Source organism: Dermochelys coriacea, chromosome 2 (assembly GCF_009764565.3).
Source record: "Dermochelys coriacea isolate rDerCor1 chromosome 2, rDerCor1.pri.v4, whole genome shotgun sequence".
NCBI classification, from domain to species: Eukaryota; Metazoa; Chordata; order Testudines; family Dermochelyidae; genus Dermochelys; species Dermochelys coriacea.
Window position 1 is genome coordinate 12671090 of NC_050069.1, and position 25241 is coordinate 12696330.

At 41.3% G+C, this 25241-nt stretch overlaps 1 protein-coding gene and 1 long non-coding RNA gene across 2 annotated transcripts in view; one reads left to right on the plus strand and one right to left on the minus strand.

Moving 5' to 3' along the window:
- FAM135B (family with sequence similarity 135 member B) overlaps positions 1-25241 on the plus strand; it is a 343944-nt gene that overhangs the window by 84045 nt on the left and 234658 nt on the right. Inside the window, exon 2 of the mRNA XM_038390454.2 lies at positions 13425-13520. Coding sequence (XP_038246382.1) covers positions 13444-13520 — 77 coding nt within the window. The 5' untranslated portion in view covers positions 13425-13443. The remainder of the gene's footprint in view (positions 1-13424; positions 13521-25241) is intronic.
- Positions 2483-24387, minus strand: LOC122458591. Its single transcript, XR_006278644.1, has 4 exons — positions 24377-24387; positions 9883-9895; positions 8252-8256; positions 2483-2638 (listed from the first exon to the last, which is right to left on the minus strand). It is a non-coding gene; the product is annotated as an uncharacterized LOC122458591 (long non-coding RNA).

Here is a 25241-nt window from a genome sequence, read left to right on the forward strand (position 1 = left end):
TGGGCCAACAGACATTGCTTTCAAAATTCTCTAGCTCCGGGTGTGTTGGGGACCAAACATTGAAGAGCCTCATTACTATAAGGTAAGTACCTTTCTCTTTAAATATGCCATGGAATTTTTCAAGATTGCAAATGGGAATGCAGTTAACGTAGTGACAAGGAAAGCTGTTTTCCAGCTGTTGCCCATATAGTCACTACAAATAATTATTTAAAATGTATGTGATAGCACCTAGGACCCCAAGTCATGGACCAGGACCCCACTGTGCTAGGTGCTGTACAAACAAAGAATAAAAAGAGAGCTCCTGCTTCAAGATGATTACAAGCTACGTATAAGACAGGAGGTGGAAACAGATGGGAGTATCAGGAAACACGGAGACAATAAGTATCTCCTCATTTGGGAAAATGCCAATCTTACATAGCAAGGTGTGAGAATTGTTGGCAAATTCTGACCATTTAATAGTATCTAAAATGTGCTGTAAACTAATGCATGCCTCTTCTTGACTTACTTTATGGTCCTGAGTAGACTTGGGTGAATTTTTTTATCAACACTTTTTTCAGAAATGAATACAGATTGGACTAAACCGAAACAATTTGACACAAATTTGTGCTGATGTTGCTGAATTGTTTAGGTTTAAAAAACAAACAAAAAAACCCCAAAACAAAAACTTAAAAAAAAGTTTAATTTAAAAAAATGCTGAAGTGACACATTGCAATTTTTGATTGCAAATGACTTTGTTTTGCAAAAAAATTTAATTTTATTTAGGAAAAATTAGAAAACTCAAAATTTAAAACTAAGCATGTTACGTTTGGTTGAACAAAACATTTTGTTTGATCCAGAATATTTTTTTTTTTACTTCTCAGAACTGCTATCAAATAAAAAAAATAGTTATTTGCACAGCTCTGGTCCCAAGACTGTCCAGGGGAGTGCCAGAAAAGGATACCTATACCGCAGGAGAACAGCAAGGAAGAGACATGGGACATAACTGAAGACCTGGGCTCAATGGGTGCTCAGCAGCAGTGAAAATCAGGCCAATGATTTTTAACTGTAACTGTGCACATAGGTGCTTTGGGACCTGTTGTAAGAGCAATTTTTTTTGAGAGTCAGAAGGGAGGGTTATGTGGCAGGCAAAAAGAACAGAATCATGTGACAGTCCATCTGGAGGTCTGTTACTGTTTTCTCCTTATATTCTACCACCTCCTTGCCTTTCTGCATTTTTACTGCCATTCTGTTTTGTGGGCAATAGCAGCAACTTAATATTATTTACTATAAGCAAATGCTGAGCTGATTTCAAGACTGCTGCATGAGAAGAGCATGCTGAGTGAAGCTAATTGGGGTTGGCATTCATTCTTTATGTCAAATTATCTGACCTAAATTTATATATCCGGTGTTGTAGCCATATGGGTCCTAGGCTATTAGAGACAAGGTGAATGAGGTAGTATCTTTTAATGGACTAACTTATGTTGGCGAGAGAGACAAGCTTTTGAGCTTCCACAGAGCTTTTCTTCAGGTCAAAAGCTTGTCTCTTACCCCATCCACCTTATCTCTCTGACCTAAATTTACTTAAATCTCCCTTGCTGCAATTTAAGCCCATTATTTCTTGTGTCCTCAGTGGATAAAGAACAACTTATCACCCTCCTCTTTATAACAGCCTTTTATATACTTAAACTTTTATAATGTCCCCTTCCTCGATCTTTTCTCCAGACTAAACACATTTTTTTTCAATTTTTCCCTGTAGATCAGGTGTGTTTAGACCTTCCATGATCTTAGTTGCTCTGTTTTCTCCAGTTAGTCCACACCTTTCCTGAAGTGTGGTGTCCAGAACTGGACACATTACTCCAGTTGAAGTCTTATCAGTGCTGAGCAGAGTGGAAAAATTACTACTTGTGTCTTGCTTACAACATTCCTGCTAATGCATCCCAGAATTATTGCTTTTATTTTTGCAACGCTATTACATTGGTGACTCGTATTTAGTTTCTGATCCACCATATCTCCCAGATTCTTTTCCAAAATACTCCTTCGTAAGCATACATTTCCCATTTTGTATTTGTGCAACTGATTTTGATTCCAAAATTGAGTACTTTGCATTTGCCTGATGGAATTTCATCCTATTTATTTCAGGCAACTTCTCTGGTTTGCCAAGATCATTTTGAATTTTAATTCTGTCCTCCAAAGCACTTTCAATGCCTCCCAGCTTCCTATTGTCCACAAACTTTATAAATGTGTTCTCTATGCCACTATCTAAATCATTTCTGAACCAGTCAACGTGGATTCACCAAGGGCAAGTCATGCCTGACCAACCATGTTGCCTTCTATGATGAGATAACTGACTCTGTGGATATGGGGAAAGCAGTTGACATGATATATCTTGACTTTAGCAAAGCTTTTGATAGGTCTCCCACGGTATTCTTGCCAGCAAGTTAAAAAAAAATTGGATTGGATGAATGAACTATAAAGTGGATAGAAAGCTGGCTAAATTGTCGGGCTCAACAGGTAGTGATCAACAGCTCGATGTCTAATTGGCAGCCAGTATCAAGTGGAGTGCCCAAGGAGTCGGTCCTGGGGCTGGTTTTGTTCAACATCTTTATTAATGGTCTGGATGATGGGATGCATTGCACGCTCAGCAAGTTCGCAGGTGACACTTAGTTGTGGGGAGAGGTAGAGTGGAGTGTAGGGATAGGGTCCAGAGTGACCTAGACAAATTGGAGGATTGGGCCAAAAGAAATCTGAGGATCAACGACAAGTGTAGAGTCCTGCACTTAAGAAGGAAGAATCCCATGCACCACTACAGGCTGGGGACCGAGTGGTTAAGTAGCAGTTCTGCAGAAAAGGACCTGGGGATTACAGTGGATGAGAAGCTAGATATGAGTCAACAGTGTGCCCTTGTTGCCAAGAAGCCTAACAGTATATTGGGCTGCATTAGAAGGAGCGTTGCCAGCATATCGAGGAGAAGTGCTTATTCCCCTATTTTCAGCACTGGTGAGACCACATCTGGAGTATTGCATCCAGTTTTGGGCCCCCCATTACAGAAAGGATATGGACAAATTGGAGAGAGTCCAGCGGAGGGCAACAACAATGATCAGGGGGCTGGGGCAAATGACTTATGAGGGGAGGCTGAGGGAACTGGGCTTATTTAGTATGCAGAAGAGAAGAATGAGGGGGGATTTGATAGCAGCCTTCAACTACCTGAAGGGGGGGGTCCAAAGAGGATGGAGCTCTGCTGTTCTCAGTGTTGGAAGATGACAGAACAAGAAGCAATGGTCTCAAATTGCAGTGGGGGAGGTCTAGGTTGGATATTAGGAAACACTATTTCACTAGAGGGTAGTAAAGCTCTGGAATGGGTTACCTAGGGAGGTGGTGGAATCTCCATCCTTAGGGGCTTTTAAGGCCCGACTTGACAAAGCCCTGGCTGGGATGATTTAGTTGGGACTAGATGACCTCCTGAGGTTTCTTCCAACCCTAATCTTCTATGATTCTATGAAGATATTGAATAGTCTTGAACCCAGGACAGATCTCTGAGAGATCCAATATGCCTTTCCAGCTTGACAGTGAACCATTGATCATTATTCTGAGTATGTTTTTTCCAACAAGTTGAGCACCAATTTTATAGTAGGTTTATCTGGACTATATTCCTCTAGTTTGCTTATAAGAAGGTCATGTGAGATCGTATCAAAAGTCTTACTAAAGTAAAGATAATCACATCATCTGCTTCCCACCAATCCACAATACTTGTTACCATGTCAAAGAAGGATATTAGGTTAGTTTTCATGATTTGTTCTTGACATATCTCTGTTGATTATTATTTATCACCTTATTGTATTCTAGATGCTTACAAATTGATTATTTGCTCCATTATGTTTCTGGGTACCAAGTTAAACTGACTGGTCTGTAGTTCCCTGGATTGTCCTTATTCCATTTTTTTATTGATAGATATTATATTTTCCCTTTTCCAGTCCTCTAGGATCTCTCCCATCCTCCAAGTTCTCAAAAATAATCACTAATGACTCAGATTTCTTCAGTGATTAAGTATTTTGGGATGTATTTCATCAGGCCCTGACTACTTGAAGACATTTAACTTGTCCAAGTAATTCTTAACTTCTCGCCCTATTTGAGTCTCAGATCCTTTCTCTATTTATACTGATGTTCATTATGTTAGTCATCTGATCACTAGATAATTTTAATTGTGAAAACTGAAACAAGAGGGTATTTAACGCTTTAGCCATTGTTGTGTTTTCTGTCATCTTCCCCTCATTGAGTAATGGGCTTACTGTGTCCTTGTTCTTCCTTTTGCTTCTGACTTATTTGTTTAAAAAAAAATCTTGTTCCCTTTTGTATCCCTAACAAATTTAATCTCATTTCGTGCCTTGGCCTTTCTAATTTTGTCCCTACATGTGGTGGTGTTTTTTTTTTTAATTTATCCTTTGTAATTTGACTTGATTTTCACTTTTTGTATGGCTCATTTTTAAGTTTCAGGTTGTAGAGCTCCTGGTTAAGACAGGATGGTATATTACGATGTTTCCTGTCTTTCCTGTGCATTGGGATAGTTTGCTCATGCTCCCTGAATTGTGTCTCTTTTCAGGAAAGTTGGACTTTAACTCTTCTTTCCCTTAGATTTTCTTCCCAGGGGATCTAACCTACGAATTCTGAGTTTGCTAACATCTCATTTCTTGAAATCCATTGTCTTTATTCTGCCGTTTTCCCCTCCTACCATTCTTTAGAATCATGAACTCTATCATTTCATAATTAATTTCACCCAAACTGTCTTCCACCTTCAAATTCTCAATCATTTCCATTCTGTTTGTCAGAATCAAATCTAGGAGAGCCTCTTCCCTAGTCATGTTCTCCATGTTCCATAATAAAAATGTGTCTCCAGTGCATTCCCAAAATATACTGGATAATCTGTGCTGTACTGTATTGTTTTCCCAACAGATATCTGGGTAGCTGAAGGCTCCCATACCACCAAGTCCTGTGCTTTGGATAATTTTGCTAGTTAGCTTAAAAAGAAACCTCATCCAACTCTTCTTCCTGGTTAGGTGGTCTATAGTAGACCCTTACCATGACATCACCCTTGTTTTTTACCCCTTTTATCCTTACCCAAAGACTTTCAACAGATCTGCCTCCCGCTTCAATCTCCATTTCAGTGCAAGTGTGTACATCTTTGATATACAAAGCAACACCTCCCTTTTTTCTCCTGCTTGTTCTTCCTGAACAAGGTGTACTTTTCTATACCAATATTCCAGTTATGTGGATTATGTGATGATCTGTCCGCACAGCTATGCATTCATCTCCAGGATGTCTGTCTCTGCCTGGGCCCCTACCCTGACTGGAAGGATTGATGAGAAACCACCTCTGCCCCAACTCTCACCCTGTCTCCTAGAGCCCCCTAGTCACTTCTGATCGGTTCAGGGTCATAACTTGCAGTATCATTAGTGTCCATGTGGATGAGCAGCATGGGGTAGTAGTCAAGGGGCCGGATGATCCTCCGCAAACCTTTTTCAATGTCTCCATAATAGGCCCCACACAGGCAGCATACCTCCAAGGTTCCAGGTCAGGCTGGCAGATGGATTCCTCTGTCCCCCTTAGAAGGAGTCTCAGACCACCACCCCCTCATTTCCTCTATGGAGTGGTGTCCATAATCCTCCCAGCCTTGTGGGTATGTTGCTTCTCCTCCTCCACCTTTAGGAGGAGATTCCTCATCCCTCATTGCCAGGGCAGCATGCCAGGTTTTTTTTTTAATCTCTATGGACAGTGGATTGGGAGCAGGTGTGGAGCACTGCCTGCTTCCAGAAGTTGCCAGCTTCCTCCTTGTGATGGAGCCATTTCCTCCTCCCCCTGGTGGTGCTACTGCAGTTTTCTCAAACTGGCTTGCTTCCTCAAGCAGTTTTCTCAAACTGGCTTGCTTCCTCAAGCTTCAAGGTCTCCATATGCATATTTTCAATGAGTTCCTGACAATGACAGTTGACATTAGTTCTGGAACTGTTCAGTACTGACCTACCGAAACCTCTGGTAGAATCTGGGTTTTCTTTGGAGATTTATCACCCAATTGAATAGCCTTTGAAATGCTAATCTCTGAGGATAATCTAAGTAATGGGCTCTCAATTTAGAGATCACCAATAGGTTTCAGATGGTCGTGATCACACTTCATTGCTAGATGCAAGAGTTATAGGTATTATCCCAGCACTTCTTGTAGGGTAATGACATGGAACAAATTGAGAACCATCGACATAGATCATGAGTTTAGGATTTTGTGGATTCCAAGTGGGTTGGGAAAAGGTTAAAATATGAAGGCAAAATTAGAACAGTGAAAATGTTGACATCTATAAATGACTTGGATCCTTTCTTGAATACATTTAAATTCTATCTCTCTCTTGGCTTTTAAATCACTATTTCCCTTTTTTCAGGGATATTGTTTTACTCCTACATGGCCAACTTTAATTTCTATAAAATAAATCAACAACTCTTGGAAAAATTTCTCTTTTTGTGCTGTATTTTTTTGAGTATGGCTGATGAAAGAATCAATTTTGACTTCCCAGGAATGCAGAACAGCAGACCCAAAAAGTTTTGAAATAATAGGACTCTTATCTAAAGTGTGTTGGCTCTTAGGAGAATAAATGCAATGTTTAACAATCAAACTTAAACTGGTATACTTGTGAAAGAGAAACAAGCATGTTTTGTGGATGATATGGCAGATGAGGTCATGTGCCTTGTATTCATTTATAACTACAATATTACTCTATTTCCTGCCCTGCAAATTAAAGAAATAATTCAAGGGCATATTGCAGGCTGGAACTTCTACAAAAACAATAGGAACAGTTACCTGCAGCTATCCCATCTTGTGTTGTGGTCCCATTACATTCTACAACCTAAGCAGGAAAATATATTGATGAGAGACCTACAAGATTAATCCTTGATGCTTTTGAGTCAGTATAGAATATTAAAGAGCACAATGTAGCTGCAGATACTGTGTTTTTCAGAGGGCACATCAAATTTAAGTCCTGAGTAGCTGTAGCCATTTAAAAAAAAAAAGTGGCTAGCTCTTGTGTCCTGGCTAAAATCAAAACTGGGTCAGTACACTCTAGTCAGATTTGTTTGCATAGATTATTCTGTTAGATTCGCTAGGAGGCTGAGTTACTTGGCCCAGGAAACTGAAGGAATTAAGGTTAGGAGTGGTATTAGAAGTCCAGAAAACACAAATGCTAGAGCTGTATGTAGTCCATGCTGCTTTTTCTTTTTTTTTCTTTGAGTATTTTTTAGATTATTCTTCAACTATTCATCTAATAATAATTGCAAGGCCTGGTATTGCTATTCTTTATTATTCAAATAAGGGCAGGTATTACCATGTACCCTGATTATTCTACCTTTCTTTGTCCTTATTCAAATACTAAAACATGGCTGTTATACCATCTTGTATTCAAAATCTTGGAAAATAAAATAACATGGCTGACATAATTTAAAGGTGATTAATATATACTACTAATATAATAAAGGTCCACCTCCCTTTCGCTAACAATGCCCATGGGTTCATGGACATGAGGATGACGTGCAACAGAAGTGCTGACTGGCCTCTGTGATTGCTCTGTATCAAAACAACTCACCTGTTTTTTGGGGCATCTGGATTCAATAGTGAGTTTAGGGTATCCTGGGACCCATTTTGCTTGAGAAAAGGCAAATGATAGAAAAACTAAAAGGATTAAAAAAAAATTCACATCACCTTGAATGCTCCCTTGAAATATGTGTTAACTTCTTATGCTAATCAATCAGTTCTACGTTGTATTTAGTTGTGGTGCTCTTGAGTAGGGTGCCCGGACCTGAAGAACATCTCTGTGTAAGCTCAAAAGTTTCTCTCTCACCTTGTCTCTCTAAAAAGAAGAGACATTTAATTTATTTTCGCTTTTTCCCAACACTTTATTCTAACTGACTGTTTCTGAGTTTGGGTCACGATTGCCCTGTTTGTTTATTGAGATCTATGCTAGAACTTATTGAGATCTATGCTAGGAGCAGATATGTATGGAGAAGAGTAATGCAGTTTTACCATGACGGTTTTTTATAAACACAACTCGTAGCTTTTAAAAAAACTTAAATTCCCTTCCCCATCTTGCAAATATCAGGGAATATCCTAGGGAATCCATAACAAAATACAGTGTGTTCTAAATGTAGAAATAGCAGGGAATGTATTATGGAGACTCACTTCTAAGATGTGCTGTGCTTTCTGAGGAACAGAGCTGGGTTCTCTTCTTTAAACTTTGCCCTTAACAAATGCTGCTAGGTTTATGAGTCATTGCCTTCTCTCAGAAGGTGTTTTTATTTTGTTCTTTTGTCCCTGACTTTCTGATGAATCCTGTGATGGAATCAGACAAGTATGGCCAAAGCACTGAGGAAATGTCTGGTTTATTTTTTTTGGCTAAGAATACATGTAGAACACTGGCCAGATTTATAAGCTGCTGCGGGAGGTAAGCAAGTTTTCTGTTGTTGTATAATAGTTTCTGAAAGTAAATCAAAGTAGGGGCCTGATCCTGCAGCCTTCACTGATGTGATTAGTGCTATCAAGCTAATGCGGTTCTTAAGAGTCCTGTGAAGCCTGTGGCATCCACCCCTTAGGATTATTACGGTCTATAACACAGTAGTGATACTGGGCCAAATTCTGTCCTCACTGACACTCAATATACTTCCACTGAAATCAACATCCAACCAACTGTTCTGAATCATGGTTGTTGCAGTTATGATTTCTTTAGTTTATCTCTGTGTTTACATGTGAATGTACCAAATAACCATTTTATCAATGCATATACCTCAATCAGGGCTTGTACTACCAAAATAAGTAGTGTAATTTAGTAGCTAGCCCAAACACCCAGCTACTAAACATCGCACAGTGCAAGGGCTGCTGAGCATGAACACTAGCATCATATTTTGGCCAAATGATTGCAACTTTATCATAACTTAAACAACCACCACCAGTCCTCAAAGGCAACCTGGTCCAGCAGCCGCAAAAGAAAATAACAGCAAGTGTTCCTTTTAAAATGCAAATGAGATCATGCATACTCATAATACAGAATAGGACATGACATTTTCAGCAAATGATGGCCAGATTTCGAGCATGGGAGATCCTACTCCTATCCTCATTCACTCAATTTTAATAGCACGAAGGGGAATCTAACTCTTACAAGCAGGACAAATTGTCCAGATTTGTGAGCCTGCAATTAAATAAATAATAAATTAATAGACCCAAAACAAGTTGGGCCCCTGTGTCGTGTAGTTTTTGCCAATACAACACAACCAATGCAGTTACCTGAAATGTCAAGTGGATCTTGCTCAGACCAATGAACCATTGACCCTGAAATGTAACTGATCCCGCTTATCCTCCATAGCTGTTAATCTCTACAGCTGTGTCTTCACTGAAGAATGAATTTAATGGATAATTTGAGTGATGCCCCAAACTTGAGCTTGTCCACACACACAAACCCTTAATGCGGGTGTCATGTGCTTTTAACTTGAGTTTGCAGACCCAAGGTGTGGGGAGTTGTATAGGCTAAAACTCAAGTGAGTACAATGCACCAGCTGCTAACGCAGCCATGCTGTAGTCTGGATGCAGACTAGCTCCCACCTGAATGCTCCAATGTCTTCCCACAATTCCCCTGTGTGCCCAGAAAGAACAGAAGTTCTCCTGCAGCACAGAGAAACATGGGATGTGGCCCCAGAAGTCTTAGCACCACACATGAGTGAGTGAGATGCCAGTGTACATACAGCACCTGTAGTGTTGTTTCACAGTGTGGCCTCTCTCACTAAAGCGAGGCTAACTTGAGAGGAGTAACTCAAGTATAGTTAACTCTGCAGTGCAGACATACCCTCAGGGAGTGAGTGTGGGATACACACAACCTCTAGGGGAACAGGAGAGAGAGGCCTACTTTTGTCCAGTGCTGTCTTCATGGGCAATACTTCACCAGCCAATCCAAACTCTCAGGTGCTTGGACTAACCAATGGCAGCCCTGTTAATGAGGGAGGGCAGCCATTGGCAGGCCTGTCCCCCATGTCATGTCATGTCACCAGCTGGATTGCCTAGCGCCTGCTTTATTTTTGTTCTGAAATGTTAGTGTGGCATGTAGGACCTAGCTTAAAAACACATGAGGTGCTGTCCAATAGAGAGGTGATCACCCTGAAACACTTGCCAGTAGTCGTGATAAGTATGTGACATATCTTCAATATTGGCAATATTCCCTACAGTACTGCAAATACTGATGTCATACGTCAGCCCTCGCTAACAGCACAATTGGCAAGGTAGCTACTCTACTTTTGGGTAATGCTTGTTTAACTAACTACCCTGTGATACTTTTGGCCTAAATTGTCCCAAGTGATTAGTGAGTATGGGTGCCTCTATTTTTTGAGTGCCCAACTTTAAGCACCTTATTTTCAAAGGACTGGTGTTCATCATCTTTTGAAAATTGGGTCCCTGTAAGGATAAGTCAGGTGTAGCACCCAAAATAATTGGTCACTTTTGAATATTTATTCTTTTTCTTCAAGCTGTGTGACTTCAGCTCTTCTCTGGGTCTATCGTTTGTGCTATTGGTGCACACCATGGAAGTATCTTTGACAAACTTAACTTTTATGTGAGTCCTACCAAGGGCTTTATCAAGAGTAAAATGAGGATGGGGGCCATTTTTGATACAGTTTCAGAAAACTAGGTAAAGTACAAATTGCATTAGCTCTGCCAGAGAGTAACACTGAGTTTACCTTCACTGCTTCTGAATTTTACTGGAAATCATTATGACATAACACTGAATTGACTAATACGTTAATTTCCTTACCTTGGGGCTATATATTAAAAAAATGCAATTTGGCAATTATTTTATTTATATATAATATAAATTGCATAGCTGCAGCTCTTGTCAGTCTGGAATCAATGTCTGCAGTGCATATTTTTCTAGTGGAGGAAAAAAACTCAGAATGCATTTTGAAAAATGAGATAGCTTGAGAGGGGCAGGCATTAAGAGAAAAAAAAAGTGTTTAAATCATCAGTGAAATAAAAAGCCAGTCACCTGGAAAACATACAACCAGGAGTAGGCAAACAAACTTATCCAATAGCTACAATATAATACTTTTTTCTGATTCAAAAATATATTGCATCAGAATCTTGCCCTGCCTTGCATGGATGTATTGGAGTGGGTAGGAGGCACTTAGCACACCTTTGGGCACGATACAAATGAACATAATAGTCTGAAGAGAGAGAATCTCCCCTATTGCAGAAGCTGGACAGAATTTCAAACAAGAGCCCCTCTCATAGGTGCTGGAACTAGGAGTTTGGGGTGCTGCTGTTCCCTCTGGCTTGAAGTGGTTTCCATCATATACAGGGTTTACAGTTTGGTTCAATGGCTCTCAGCAACGTCCACTATACAAAATGTTCCAGCAGCCCTTGCCCCTTTGGGTGCTAAATGGAAAGCCTACCAGTGCACCAGCTACTACTCTGTGGCACCAGAATGTCAGGCACACTTTCCCACCTCCCCTGTTATGTACATTAACAGCTATCTATGCTCAGACTGATGCTCATGAGCCAACCTTCTCTGCACTTACACAGTGGTCTTAGATAGAAGAGCAGAGTGTATGTGTGAAGTAAACCAATCTGTTGGCCATCTTTGTGACATTCTGTACCTTGGCGGAGCATCCTGGAACCCCCATATTCCTCATTTTTATATAATCATGATCTTACATATAAAGCATGCCTTGTATAAGGTATCAGGGGAAAGGTTATGATCTCCTGAAAGTAATTTTTCTGTCCATATATGTATATCATAAATGTATATGAAGTTGAGAATTGTGTTGTATGGTTGTCACTAAAACAAGCTGTAAGTTGGGGAATCAGCCAGATATTAGCTCTGCAGAGGCAACAGCAAGGAAAGTAACCAACACCCGGGAGGGTTTCAATCAGCCTATCAACAACCATTGTCCAGCAAGGGAGCTATAATGCAATGACTCACCTACATGAGGCCACACCAGGGGAATTGTCCAACCTCGCCTGGAGACTCAGCAGTGCACCCAGACATGCCTGGACTTGTGTTTTCCAAGCACGTGGACTGAGGGTATAAAACAGACAGAGTGGAAACATACTGGGCCCTTACCCTGCCCCCACCTACACTGCAAGCAACTAAGACACTGAGAAGAAGACAAGACTCCAACAGAGGAGATTGGTCCAAGTTTAAGTAACAAACTTGTATATTAAGGACTGCAATATTCAGTGGGGTGAGAAAAACTGCTTAATCTAGAGGTTGCCCAGTCTAATAGGGTTGAGAGTTTAGACTGCGTGCTTATGTTTCTTTTCTTTTGGTAACGCACTGATTTTTTGCCTAACACTTAGTATCACTTAAATTTAATTTTTTGTAGTCAATACATTTGTTTAATTGTTTATCTTTACCGGTTTGCCTGTGAGTTTACCTGAAGTGTTTGGTTATCTGCTCAGGTTTGCAAAGGCTGGTGTAGGCCCGCTTTCCATTGACAAAGTGGTGAACCAATTAATAAATCTGCACTGCTCGTCTTGAGCAGTGCAAGACGGTATATTCTTGAAGTACGGTGCTGGGGGGATTTGGCTGGTGCCTTTCTCTGGGTGATTCATGAGTGGCTCTGGGAGCATTCATGCAATGTAGCTGGGAGTGGGGCTCCACATGCTGTTGTGTTGAGTGATCACAGCGTCTGGAGGGGTTTGCTGCTGGTCACTAGCAAGGCATTGTGCGAGACAGCCCAGGCTGGAGAGAGTTAAGGGGGCACAGCGGTCCCACAGCCCCAGGCTGCACCCTGGGGATCCCGTCACAATCTTTTCTGTGACATATGTGACACAGACTAATTTTTCTGCCCCAAAGAACTTATGTGGTAATCCCTGCCATTCATTATTTCTGGAGTTAGTTCTGTTCCCTGTGAAACCTCCCTTCCTTGTCTTTGATAAGTGCCTTGGTGGGAGAGGGCACAGGGGATGGGAGCAAAAGATCTCTGTACCGCTATGGTGTTTTGGCTGGAGAATGAATTTTTAGTCAGTTCTCCATTTAGAGAGCTGTTCTGTGCTGTGTCTGGATATCTTCCATTCTCTAAAATGGGTATAACAACATCTCTCTTTCCTCCCAGGAATATTGTGAGAGCTTGGAAAGCACTGCGAGGTTCTAGGCTGAAAGACACTACATTTCAATGATGATGATATCGCCTAATGTAGCATTATTGTTGCATCCTCAGGCTGTCTTTGTTTTTTATGACTCACAATCGCGACTTGGATAGGGCTCTAATCAATATAAAACCTGAACAGAGTCCATTGAAGTTGGTATAAAGATTCCCATTGAGTTCACTGGGTCATGGATAAAGCCCAAAGTGCTGAAGCAAGATGTAGTAACTTAAGTGAATTTGTTTTTAAGCAAACTGTTCAGCACATTTAAAATACTTGTTTGTGTGTCATTTAGGTGATGACCTGAAAAGATCATGTCTGAGGTACAGGGAACGGTCGAGTTTTCTGTGGAGCTACACAAATTCCATAATGTGGATCTCTTCCAGAGAGGGTGAGTTTGGAGCTTCCATTAGTTTTTAGCTGATTGGATAATGCCCATTTATGGAAAAGACCTAGACTCTGAAATAAGTTGCTTCCTGCTAATGCAGTTATACTTCATGTAATCTGAGGGTGGGGGGTATCATTAGTCTTTCCTCTCAGTTAAGGAAGCTGGAAGCATGTTGTTTCCACTTATCTGCAAAGTCTGACTGCCTGAATTATTAAAACAATGTGTTTATAAAACTAGATCAAATGGATTTAACCAGCTGCTTAAGCTTAGGCACAGTGACTAATTTAACTCTCCTGGGTTAGCTCTGATCTTCTAGCGTGAATGACAGTTGTGCTCCATGACTTTTCCTTCCTGCTCCATGTTAAATAATGCCCACTTTGGGGTCATAAATGTAATGGCTCTATTTTCTTATAATGGAGTTTAATGGAATTCTACTAATTCACATTTAGAATTGGAACACTGAGTATTTGCTGTTAACTCCTATGTATTATAAGACCACTGTGGTTTTAAAATCAATGCTTCAGAACAAGGGCAACTTCCAGTAAACTTATTTAACTTTCCCCTGGCCTTTGCCTGGTGGAAAAGGCATTGCAAATATGTGGCTATTAAATGGTGGTAGCCTCTTCTAAAGACTGCATGGTAACTGTGCTTAGATCACAGGTGTATTCTGTGATTTCTTTCGTCAGGGCAAGGGACCTATATTGTAGGTCTGCTCAAGGATACCAGTGGAACTGGATAGGTTCAGACAGCTCTGAGGGTGTGCTCTTTGTTGCTAATTGACTATTCTATTGCAAGTCTGCTGGGATATTTATTTTTTGTCAGTGAATTTTGATATACTGACTCAGAATTGCCCTCTCCCTGGATGCACCTCCCATGTCCGTGGATAGCGGGTGACTTGGCTATGCAGGTAACTGATAGTGCTACCTGAACTGTGAAACTGTTCCAGGTGTGGGATAGTTTAGCTAATCAGAGCTGGAAAATGGAATATAATTTTTCTTACTATGATGAAATGTTCAGTGAACCTATGAAAAATTGTTCCCATGAAGTCCCTGAAAGGGCCAAGGAAGCATGAAGGCCATATGATCTATAGCAGTAAGTGTTGATTAAAACTAAAACACAAATTACTCTTGGATAGGTACCTATTTTAGATTTGAACCAAGAATAAACTTTTTTTTCTGCCAAGTTGTGCACTCTTGAGAAATGAGGACTAGATAGGCACCAGTTGAGTAGAATCATAGACTATTAGGGTTGGAAGAAACCTCAGGAGGTCATCTAGTCCAATCCCCTGCTCAAAGCAGGACCAACAACAACTAAACCATCCCAGCCAAGGCTTTGTCAAGCTGGGCCTTAAAAACCTCTAAGGATGGAGATCTACCACCTCTCTAGGTAACCCATTCCAGTGCTTCACCACCCTCCTAGTGAAATAGCGTTTCCTAATATCCAACCTAGACCTCCCCCAGTGGCATAGCCAGGTGGAGTGAACAGGGGAGCAGACATAAAAAAAGGTGCCACCCACTTGTACTCAGCTGGCAGCGCTCCAGGTCTTCAGTGGCGGGTCCTTCACTCGCTCCAGGTCTTCGGCGGCACGAAATGCTGCTGAAGAATTAAAAAGGTGTCACTTGTGCTCAGTGGGAGAGTGGCCGCTGTCCCGCTCCCCCCCTAGCTATGCTACTGCCTCCCCCACTGCAACTTGATACCATTGCTCCTTGTTCTGTCATCTGCCACTACCAAAAACAGCTAAGCTCCATCCTCTTTGAAACCCCCCCTTCAGGTAATTGAAGGCTGCTATCACATCCCCCCCCCCCCTTCTCTTCTGCAGACTAAATAACCCCAGTTCCCTCCTCATAGCTCCATGGAACTTAAAGCAGCTGCATCTCTTCATCCTATTCATGGCCCAGAGAACAATGTTTAGAGCCCTTATTCTTGAAAACAGCCTTGACTATACCAAATATAACTATTACGAAGAGAGCACACATGCCTTTTAATCAAGGGACTTGATTCAACTTGATCACAAAATGGTTTAATCTGCAAGGAGTTTACTGGGATCTGCACATTTTAGCTCTCTGCCATCTAAAGACTAAGATAGGTGAGCTTGAATGCCTGGTATTTGATGATGATGATGATATAATAGGCATCACAGAAACCTGGTGGAATGATGATAATCAATGGGACATGGTAATTCTGGGGTACAAAATATATAGGAATGACAGAGTAGTCGTGCTAGTGAGGAAGTAGCACTATATGTGAAAGAAAGCGTAGAGTCAAATATAGGAAAAATCTTTATTACATCAAACTGTACCATAGAATCTCTATGGATAGAAATTCCATGCTTGAATACTAAGAATATAAAAGTAGGAATATACTACTGACCGTCTGACCAGTATGGTGACAATGATTGTAAAATGCTCAAAGTTTAGAGATGCTATGAAGACAGAAAACCCAAGAATGAGGGATTTCAACTATCCCTCTGTTGGCTCTGTACATATCCCCTCAGGATATTATGCAGAGATAAATTTCTAGACACCACTAATCATTCTTGATTTAGTCCTAAGTGGAGCACAAGATAGGTGAGGTGAATATAGCTGAACCACCAGGTAATAGAGACCATAATGTAATTAAATTTAACGTAGTTGTTGTGTGGAACACACCAAAGAAACCCACCACAGTAGTATTTATCTTCAAAAAGGGGAACCACACAGAATGAAGAAGCTAGTTAAATGGAAATTAAAAAGAATAGGCACAAGAGAGAAATGCATGCAAGCTACATGGAAACTATTTAAAATACCATAATAGAGGCTCAGACTAAATTTATACCTTGAAGGAAAAAAACAAAAGACAAAAAAACCAAAACAACCCACCATAGTTAAACAGCAGAGTAAAAGAGGCAGTTAGAGGCAAAAATACATCATTTGAAAACTGGAAGTCAAACCCTAGTGAGGAAAATTGAAAGGAGCATAAACTCTAGCAAGTGAAGTATAAAAGCATAATTAGGCAGGCCAAAAAAGAACTTCAAGAACAACTATCAGAAGACAGAAAAGCAAACAGAAAAAAAATTAAATACATCAGTAGCAGGAAGTGAGCCAAACAATCCATGGGGCCACTGGACAATCAAGGTGCTAAAGGGTTACCCAAGGAACACAGAGCTCATGCAAAAAATGCATTTAGCTTCTCTGCATCAGTCTTCACTGCAGAAGATGTGAGGGAGATTCCCACAGCCATTCTTTTTGGGTGAAGCATCTGAGGTGCTGTCCCAGATTGAAGTGTCAATAGAGGACGTCTGGGAACAACTTCAAAAATTAAAAAGTAATAGGTCACCAGGACCAGATTGTATTCACCTAAGAGTTCTGAAGGAACTCAAATATGAAATTGCAGAACTACTGACTGTGATATGTAACCTATCGCTTAAATCGGCCTCTGCACCAGATGACTGGAGGGTAGATAATGTTATGCCTATTTGTTTTTTAAAAAGGATTAAGAGGCAATCCTGGCAATTACAGGCCAGTAACACTAACTCCAATACCAGGTAAATTGGTTGAAACTATAGCAAAGAACAGAATTATCAGAAACGTAGATGGACACCATATATTATGGAAAAGTCAACACGACTTTTGCCTCACTAATCTATTAAAATTCTTTAAGTGGCTCCACAAACGTGGACACGGGCAATCCCAGTTGATACAGTGTATGTGGACTTTCAGAAAGCCTTTGAGAAAGTCCCACACCAAAGGCTCTTAAGCAAAATAAGCAGTCCTGGGGTAAGAGGAAGGTCCTCTCATGGATCAGTAGCCGGTTAAAAGATAGGAAACAAAGGATAAGAATAAATGGTCAGTTTTCACAATGGAGAGAGGTAGTTAGCAGGGTCCCCCATGGATCTGTACTGGTACCAGTTCCATTCAACATATAGTAGAACCTCAGATTTACGAACACCAGAGTTACAAACTGACCAGTAAACCACACACCTCATTTAGAACCAGAAGTACACAATGAGGCAGCCGCAGAGACCAAAAAAAAAAAAAGTGTGTGTGTGTGTGGGGGGGCAAATATAGTACAGGACTGTGTTAAATGTAAACTACTAAACAAGTAAAGTAAAAAAAAAAAGATTTTACAAGGTAAGGAAACAGTTTCTGTGATTGTTTCATTTAAATTAAGATGGTTAAAAGCTGTATTTTTCTTCTCCATAGTAAAATATCAAAGCTGTATTAAGTCAATGTTCAGCAGTAAACTTTTGAAAGAACTACCATAATGTTTTGTTCACAGTTCCGAACATTTTAGATTTATGAACTACCTCCATTCCTGAGGCATTCATAACGCTGAGGTGCTAATGTATTCATAAATAATGTGGACAAGAGAGTGAAGAAGGAGATGGCAAAGTTTGCAGCCAAAACAAAATTCTCAAGCTAGTTAAGTCAAGTCAAAAGCTGATTGCAAAGAGTTGCAAAGGGATTTCACTAAACTGGACGACTGGGCAACAAAATGGCAAATGAAAGTCAATGTTAACTGCAAACTAATGCACACTGGAAAATATAATCCCAACTATGAATACAAAATAATGGAGTCTAAATTAGCTGTTACCATTCAAGAAAGAGATATTGGAGTCATTGTGGATAGTTTTCTGAAAACATCTGATCCATATGTAGTGGCAGTGAAAAAAGCTAACAATGTTAGGAACCATCAGGCAAGGGATAGGGAATAAAACAGAAAATATAATGCCACTAAATAAATCTATGGTACACCCACACTTTTAATACTGAGTGCAGTTGTGGTCACCACACCTCAAAAAAGATGTATTAGAATTGGAAAGGTTACAGAGAAGGGAAGAAAAATGATTAGGGGATGGAACAACTTTCATGTGAGGAGAGATTAAAAAGATTGGGAATTTTCATCTTAGAAAAGAGATGACTAAGGGGGATATGATAGAGGTCTATTACACCATGAGTGGTGTGGAGAAAGTGAATAAGGAAGTATTGTTTACTCCTTCACATAACACAAGAACCCACGGTCACCCAATGATATTAATAGGCAGCAGGTTTAAAACAAACATAAAGAAGTACTTGCTCACACAAGACATAATCAATCTCTGGAACTTGTTGCCAAGGGATCCTATGAAGGCCAAAAGTATGAGTGGGATCAGAAAAGACTCAGATAAATTCATGGAGGTTAGGTCCATCAATGGGTATTAGCCAAGATGTTCAGGGATACAGCCCCATGCTCTAGGCATCCCTAAACTATCCATGTCCAGAAGCTCAGACTGGACGACAAGAGATGGATCACTCCATAATTGCCATGATCTGTTCATTCCCGCCGAAGCATTTGGCACTGGTCACTGTTAGAAAACAGGATACTGGGCTAGATGAACCATTTGTCTGGCCCAGTATGGCCATTCTTTTGTTCTTATGATTTTCTAAAGGGCTGAGTGTTGGCCCAACTCTCCTCTGAAAGTCATTGACTTCAATGTGAGCAGAGTTAGGCCAACAGTGAGTGCTTTAGAAACAACAACTTAAATAAAATAAAAATAATTTCCAAAGGACAAAACAAGAGATTTCTGGTAGGCCTTCCCCACAAAAGCCCAAAGGCATCTGTTAATAATCAAATTCCATTAATTCGTTGAAATTGTCTGTTCCCTAAATAAATAGTTAACATTCAAAACTACATTAAGTGGCCTGGATGATCAAGAATGTCTAAATAGAAAACAATCAGAATTCTTTGTGTGTTCCAGGCCTGTGTACTGGAGACCAGTCATCAACAGGTTACATGTTTCAAGTTGTTTTTTCTTGGAGAGATATTTGCAATTAATACTAATGTTCTCTTACTCAAAGGCACCAATGTAAGTGTCAGTATTTATAGACGTGAATGGTCAATTGTTGATTTGTATAAAATACTATTGTGGGCAGAAAAACACTTTTTGTTGAAACAAGAGACTCATGCTGATGTTTGATGCTGGAATTCTAAAGGCTGAGTAATGAGTAATAAGTAATGCAATTTCTAGAAGGAAAAGCAGTTTTTAGTTTCTCCATCCGAGTTCTCTCCATCATGTGCTGCTTAATGATTGGTGACAGATATTTCTCTAGTAAAATTAGCTAGCCAATTCTGATCATCTTTAATAGACTAGGAAATAAAATTATCCCTGTCTGCTAGAGATCAATGAATTGATTTGTCTGGTTCTGTCAGAAGCAATCCTTCTGCACATTTATTCTTGAACTGTTTTAAGACCTATTTGATGGATTTCCATACTTAAAAAAACCCTGATACTGGCATATCACAGTATAAATAACTTTCTGAGTGCCTGAGGGGGAAACAAAGTTCACAGGAAAGTTAGCAGGTACCTTAATAATACTTGGAATTCTGACACTGATGTATTTTTAAAACACAGTGAACGTGAAAGGAATGGATCAGGGCAAATGATTGAATTAATTCACAATTAATTCCCTTGCCTTCTAGAATTGAAGGCCAACATCTGAGAAACCAAGAGAAGCATTATGATGAAGCATTCTATTTTTTGGGGGGGGCGGGGAGTGGCGGCATTTATCGGGAGCCAATGCAAAGCTGTAGTCTGGCTCCTTGCATAATTAATATGACAACTGCCATGCCAAGTCTGACCAGTGGGCCACACTGTTCAGCATGCTCTGTGACAGTGGCGAGTATCAGCCACAGGCAATGCATTCATCTATGACTCTCTAGGAGACTGTATCCCATCTTGGCAGATAAATTAGCCTCAAGAATGCATGTGTGTTACCTACCAGCTGGACTGCAGTGGTGTGATCTAGTGGGCCACTGAAGCCATCAGCTCTGAGGACAGAGTCCAGCAGCACATCTCCTTAGCAATATAGGCTACCCTGAGCACATTGGACCCATCCGCTGCTTGTCAGACTAGCTCCCTACAGAATCAAGTTCAAGGTCTCAAATGTTATTTTCAGAGGTCTTAATGGTATGAGGCCAGGATATGGAAAAGATTGCCCTTAGAGGTCCAGGGCATGGACACACCATGCAACTTTGTGTTCTTCGTGCAAGGTACATTTCTTCACCACCACCACTAATAAAAATACACAGCACGGGACACAAACATCCCATCCCTTCCTGGCAAATGATGACCTGGCCTCAGTTATTCATTCCTTTGTCACATCTTGGCTGGACTACAGCAATGTAACCTACTTGGGCAGAAAGCTTTCAGCACTTACACTCCAGCTGGTACAGAACACTGCGGCACATCTTCTAAGCCACACCAGACCCATTTTCTGTTCCATATGCTGGCTGCCCCTAGAATATGGAATCAGGTTCAAAGTCTTCTTCCTTATCTCAGAAGTGCTCAACTGGCTTGGACCCGGTTACCTTTTTTAAAAAAAAAATCAATGAAAGCTCTGGGATGAAGATTACGATTGACAACGTCACTCCTTTGGCACAATGCAACTTTTTACCATAAGAGTAAATCTTGTTTTGTACAGGAGACAGAACCTTCTCAGGTACTGGTTCAAGACTGGGGAATGAACTCCCACAAATACTAAGGACCATCACAAATCACACCACCTTCTACTCCAAGTGCCAGGCCTTCTTGACCTGCCTTCTCTAATCTAAACACATTGCTGTGTGTGTGTGTGTATGTGTGTGTGTGTGTGTGTGTGTGTGTGTGTGTGAAACAAACCAAATCAAACCAAAGCACTCCACTGCACATGCTTCTCCCCCTAGGGAGAGGATGGCAGAACAAATGTGTGACCGATATTAGTTACATTGCTTAATGCACTACTGAAAGGCGCTCAGACGCTACGCTGAGGAACATGGTATAAGATCTCATACAGAATAGAAGAAGAAAAGCAGGGGTTAACAATTCTGTTTATCTTTAATAAAAAGTTAGCCACTAGAGTGCCTTATAAAATTCATAGTATTTAAAAACCCAAATGTAAAGGGAGTTGGATGCATTAGTGAGCTCACCAAACATACCTGTGGGTGATGATGATAGTTGAATAAACTAATATTGGAGAGAGTGCTAGTGGCTTTCCTGTGCCCCTGTAGCCTGATTTTTCAAAGCTGCTGAGCACTCACTAGGCCAATGGAAACTACATGTGCTTAGCTCAGTGGTTCTCAAACATTTGTAGTGGTGACCCCTTTCACGTAGCAAGCCTCTGAGTGCAACCCCCCCTTATAAATTAAAAACACATTTTTATATATTTTACACCATTATATCCTGGAGGAAAAGCGGGGCTTGGGGTGGAGGCTGGCAGCTCGCGACCCCCTCATGTAATAACCTGTGACTCCCTGGGGGGTCCCGACCCCTGGTTTGAGAACCCCTGGCTTAGCTTAACCCCTGCCTTAATCAGACCACTAGGACCTCATTCAAAACCCATTGACTTCAGTGGTCTTTGGATCAGGCCCTGTGTGATTTGGGTATGTGCGTTCAGCATCTCAAAAGCTCCAAGCAGGCCCCTAAACAAATGTTTTCAAATTTGGCTGCCTAAGTTAAACAGTGAGGCATCTGTACTGGAGCTCAACACAAGCCAACTCTTGTGATTTTAATTCAGGTTTTGCATGGTGCTTTTCTTAAAGCCCCAGCTTCTGGCATCAGATGATTATGTGTAAATCTCAACTTTCATTTTTTTTTGAAGTAAGATTTTTATCACTCAGAGTTGAAAAGAGAACCTTGCAACTGTGAACCAAGAAGGCAAGGGAAAAAAAGGATCCCAGATTTATTACTTTTTAAAATCACATTTTTAAGCCAATCTTGTGATTTTTGGGGGGCCTGATTTGTGATTTTGAATTCTTGAGATTAGCAGTAGTGCTGGCTATTGAGGTCTCATTGATTTGTCTGTTAAGTGGTTTGAAATCCTTACATTTAAGTTGCAAAGCATAATGGGTTTTTGCTGTTTTATTAAACAAACTCTCTCTTATTGGTAAACCATGCTGGAAAAGCTGAAAGCAGCCACACTTTCTGAAAGCTTTTGCTGATGTGCACACGCTCTCCAAGAAAGCTGGCTTGACATTGTAATTGGCTTACCAAAGAACAAATTCTGCTCCCTGAGCAACAACATCGTTCCTCCTGTAAGGAAAAAAAATATCACCACAATCCAAGTGACATTTACGCTGCTGCTTTAATGGCATTCTGAGTGAACTGAGTCTGAAAGAAGCTTCAGACTCACTTAATATGATTTACATTTTTACAGAGTTACACTTTGAACATTAGCTCTAGCTCAGGGGTCTCAAACACATGGGCAGCCTGCAGAGTTATTTCCTGCGGCCCACCATAGGCGCCAACTCCACTGGCAGCCAAGCTCCCCCACACCCCGCCTCCGCCCCCTGGAGTGCATTGCATCCCCGCTCCTCCGCCTACCTCCCAGCGCTTCCCGCTGCCAGACAGCTGTTTGGCAGCACTTAGGACTTTCCCGGAGGGAGTGGGGAGGAGCGGGGATGCGGCGCACTCAGGGGAGGAGGCAGAGAAGAGGCGGGGCTGGGGCGGGGATTTGGGGAAGGGGTTGGAATAGGGGCAGGGAGGGGGCGGAGTTGGGTGGGGAAAGGGTGGGAAGAGGCGGGGCAGGGGTGGGACCTCATGGAAGGGATGGAGTGGGGGCGGGGCTGGGAGTGGCGTGGTGGGGCTTTTGTATCTTTGTATGAAAAGGTGTCAGTGATGCTGCCCTCAGTAGTAGTCCTCGTGTACTAGTCCCCAATGTACTAGTCCTCATGTGGCCCTCATGGTGATTTGAGTTTGAGATCCCTGCTCTAGCTCCTTATAGAATTACAAGAATGTATGAGTCCATTTGGGGATCACGGTATGTGGGAGAATGGGAAGTGTTGCCAAGCCAGCAGGCTCATAAAATGATCTGTGTTTATGTGCTGCAACATATTGTTACTTAAAGTGAAGTGAAACATTTTTAAACATTAAGCTTAACTGGGACGAGTTGGAAACGTGACACCAACACAAGCGGTCAGTGCAATTATTGTAAACGAAAAGAGAAATGGGGCTGACAATTGGAACTAAATGAGCAGAGCTGGTGATGAAATATTTCTGAAATGCTTCAGAGAGAACCTGTGCTCCACGTAAGCAATTGTGGTGGAATTTGAGGCTATTCCTGGAGTTGGCACTTGAGGATAATACTGCTGCTTAGCAGCTATTTGGCACTTTTCCTTCCCAAAGCACTTCACAGATGCTAACTAATTGAGGCATGTGAAGTTATCTGTGTTCAGAATGTGTTGTTATGTTGTTACATACTGCACATATCTCGGGGGAGAGAGCTGCACAACCACCAGCAGCAAATGGAGCATTTAAATATAGGCTAAGCTGTTAGGAAAAACAAATGGCCAGATCCTGTGCCCCTTTGCACTGTTCTAAGGTCACAAATAGGGTAGAGAGCTTTCCTACTATGGCAGCTGAAGAGACTCTGATGGAGGGGGAGTCTGGGGGTGGTGTAAAGCTGTATAGCCTTCTCTACCCCACTCACTCACACCCCTGGCACATTGGTCTTTCCTGGATGGAGGGAATGGAGTCATTATACACTGCATTCTGGCAATCCACAGCCAGTGCAATGGTCCTTAGGTGCCTGCTCCAGCTAGCATAGCTAAGAGCAGACCGTAGGGTGGTTTGGGGCTTAGCACCACCTTTTCCTTCACCACCCTGGCTCCTGCACCAAGTGCAGCTTTGACCTTGCTCAGGATAGTTACTGCGCATCTTCTTACACACAGCCTGAAAATAAAATATGTATGTAATGGTGGTACAATATTGCTAGTTTTAAGAAAAAGCATCTCACACTTTTAATGACATTTATAACTCTCAATAGTATTGCTAACGCACAAATAATCATAGGCCAACATTTTCAGACTTGGGCCTCCAAAGATAGGAACCTCTGAGCGAGCGTATGTTGGCTCCTAAATAAGTGCACAGATATTCTGGTCACCTAGAAGCACCTATTTATTGTATAGATCAGGGATTGGCAACCTTTGGCATGTGTGATGGTCCACTGGCGGGCTGGGACGGTTTGTTTACCTACAGCATCCACAGGTTCGGCCGATTGCAGCTCCCACTGGCTGCAGTTCCGAGGGATGTGCTGGCCGCCATTTCCCGCAGCCCCCATTGGCCTGGAATGGTGAACCGTGGCCAGAGGGAACTATGATCGGCTGAACCTGCGGACGCTGAAAGTAAACAAACTGTCCTGGCCTGCCAGCGGCTATCCCTGACGGGCCGCGTACCAAAGGTTGCTGATCCCAAGTATAGATTCTATCTATACATTGAAACTGAAATTCTCCCCAAAGGTGCAGGTCCTCGGTAGATCAGCTATTCTTTGTTGAACTGAAAGTTTTATCAGCTTTCTTGACAGTGATCAAAGCCTCTCTCATATGCTTGAGTATAATAAATTTAACAAGAAACCCTCTTCCTGTGATGATATTATTTAGCAAGCTTTTATTTTATAATAAAAAACAGGTAAAACTCCTTCCAGTTAAATGTCAAGTGCTTTGAAGAACATCTTGTAATGATCAATTGCTAGTGTTATGGGCTGGTACAGTGCGCTGGCTTTTGAATTCATGCCTGGTAAACATTGAAAGTTTGGCTAAACCCCAAAGATATCAGGGTTTTCTTTTTTGAGAGTATGTCCAAACATTTTCATCTGACAGTCCCTGGGTAAAGATAAAAGGGGTAAAAAAATAGGGGTGACAAATGATCCGATGAAGTGAGCTGTATCTCACGAAAGCTTATGCTCTAATAAATTTGTTAGTCTCTAAGGTGCCACAAGTACTCCTTTTCTTTTT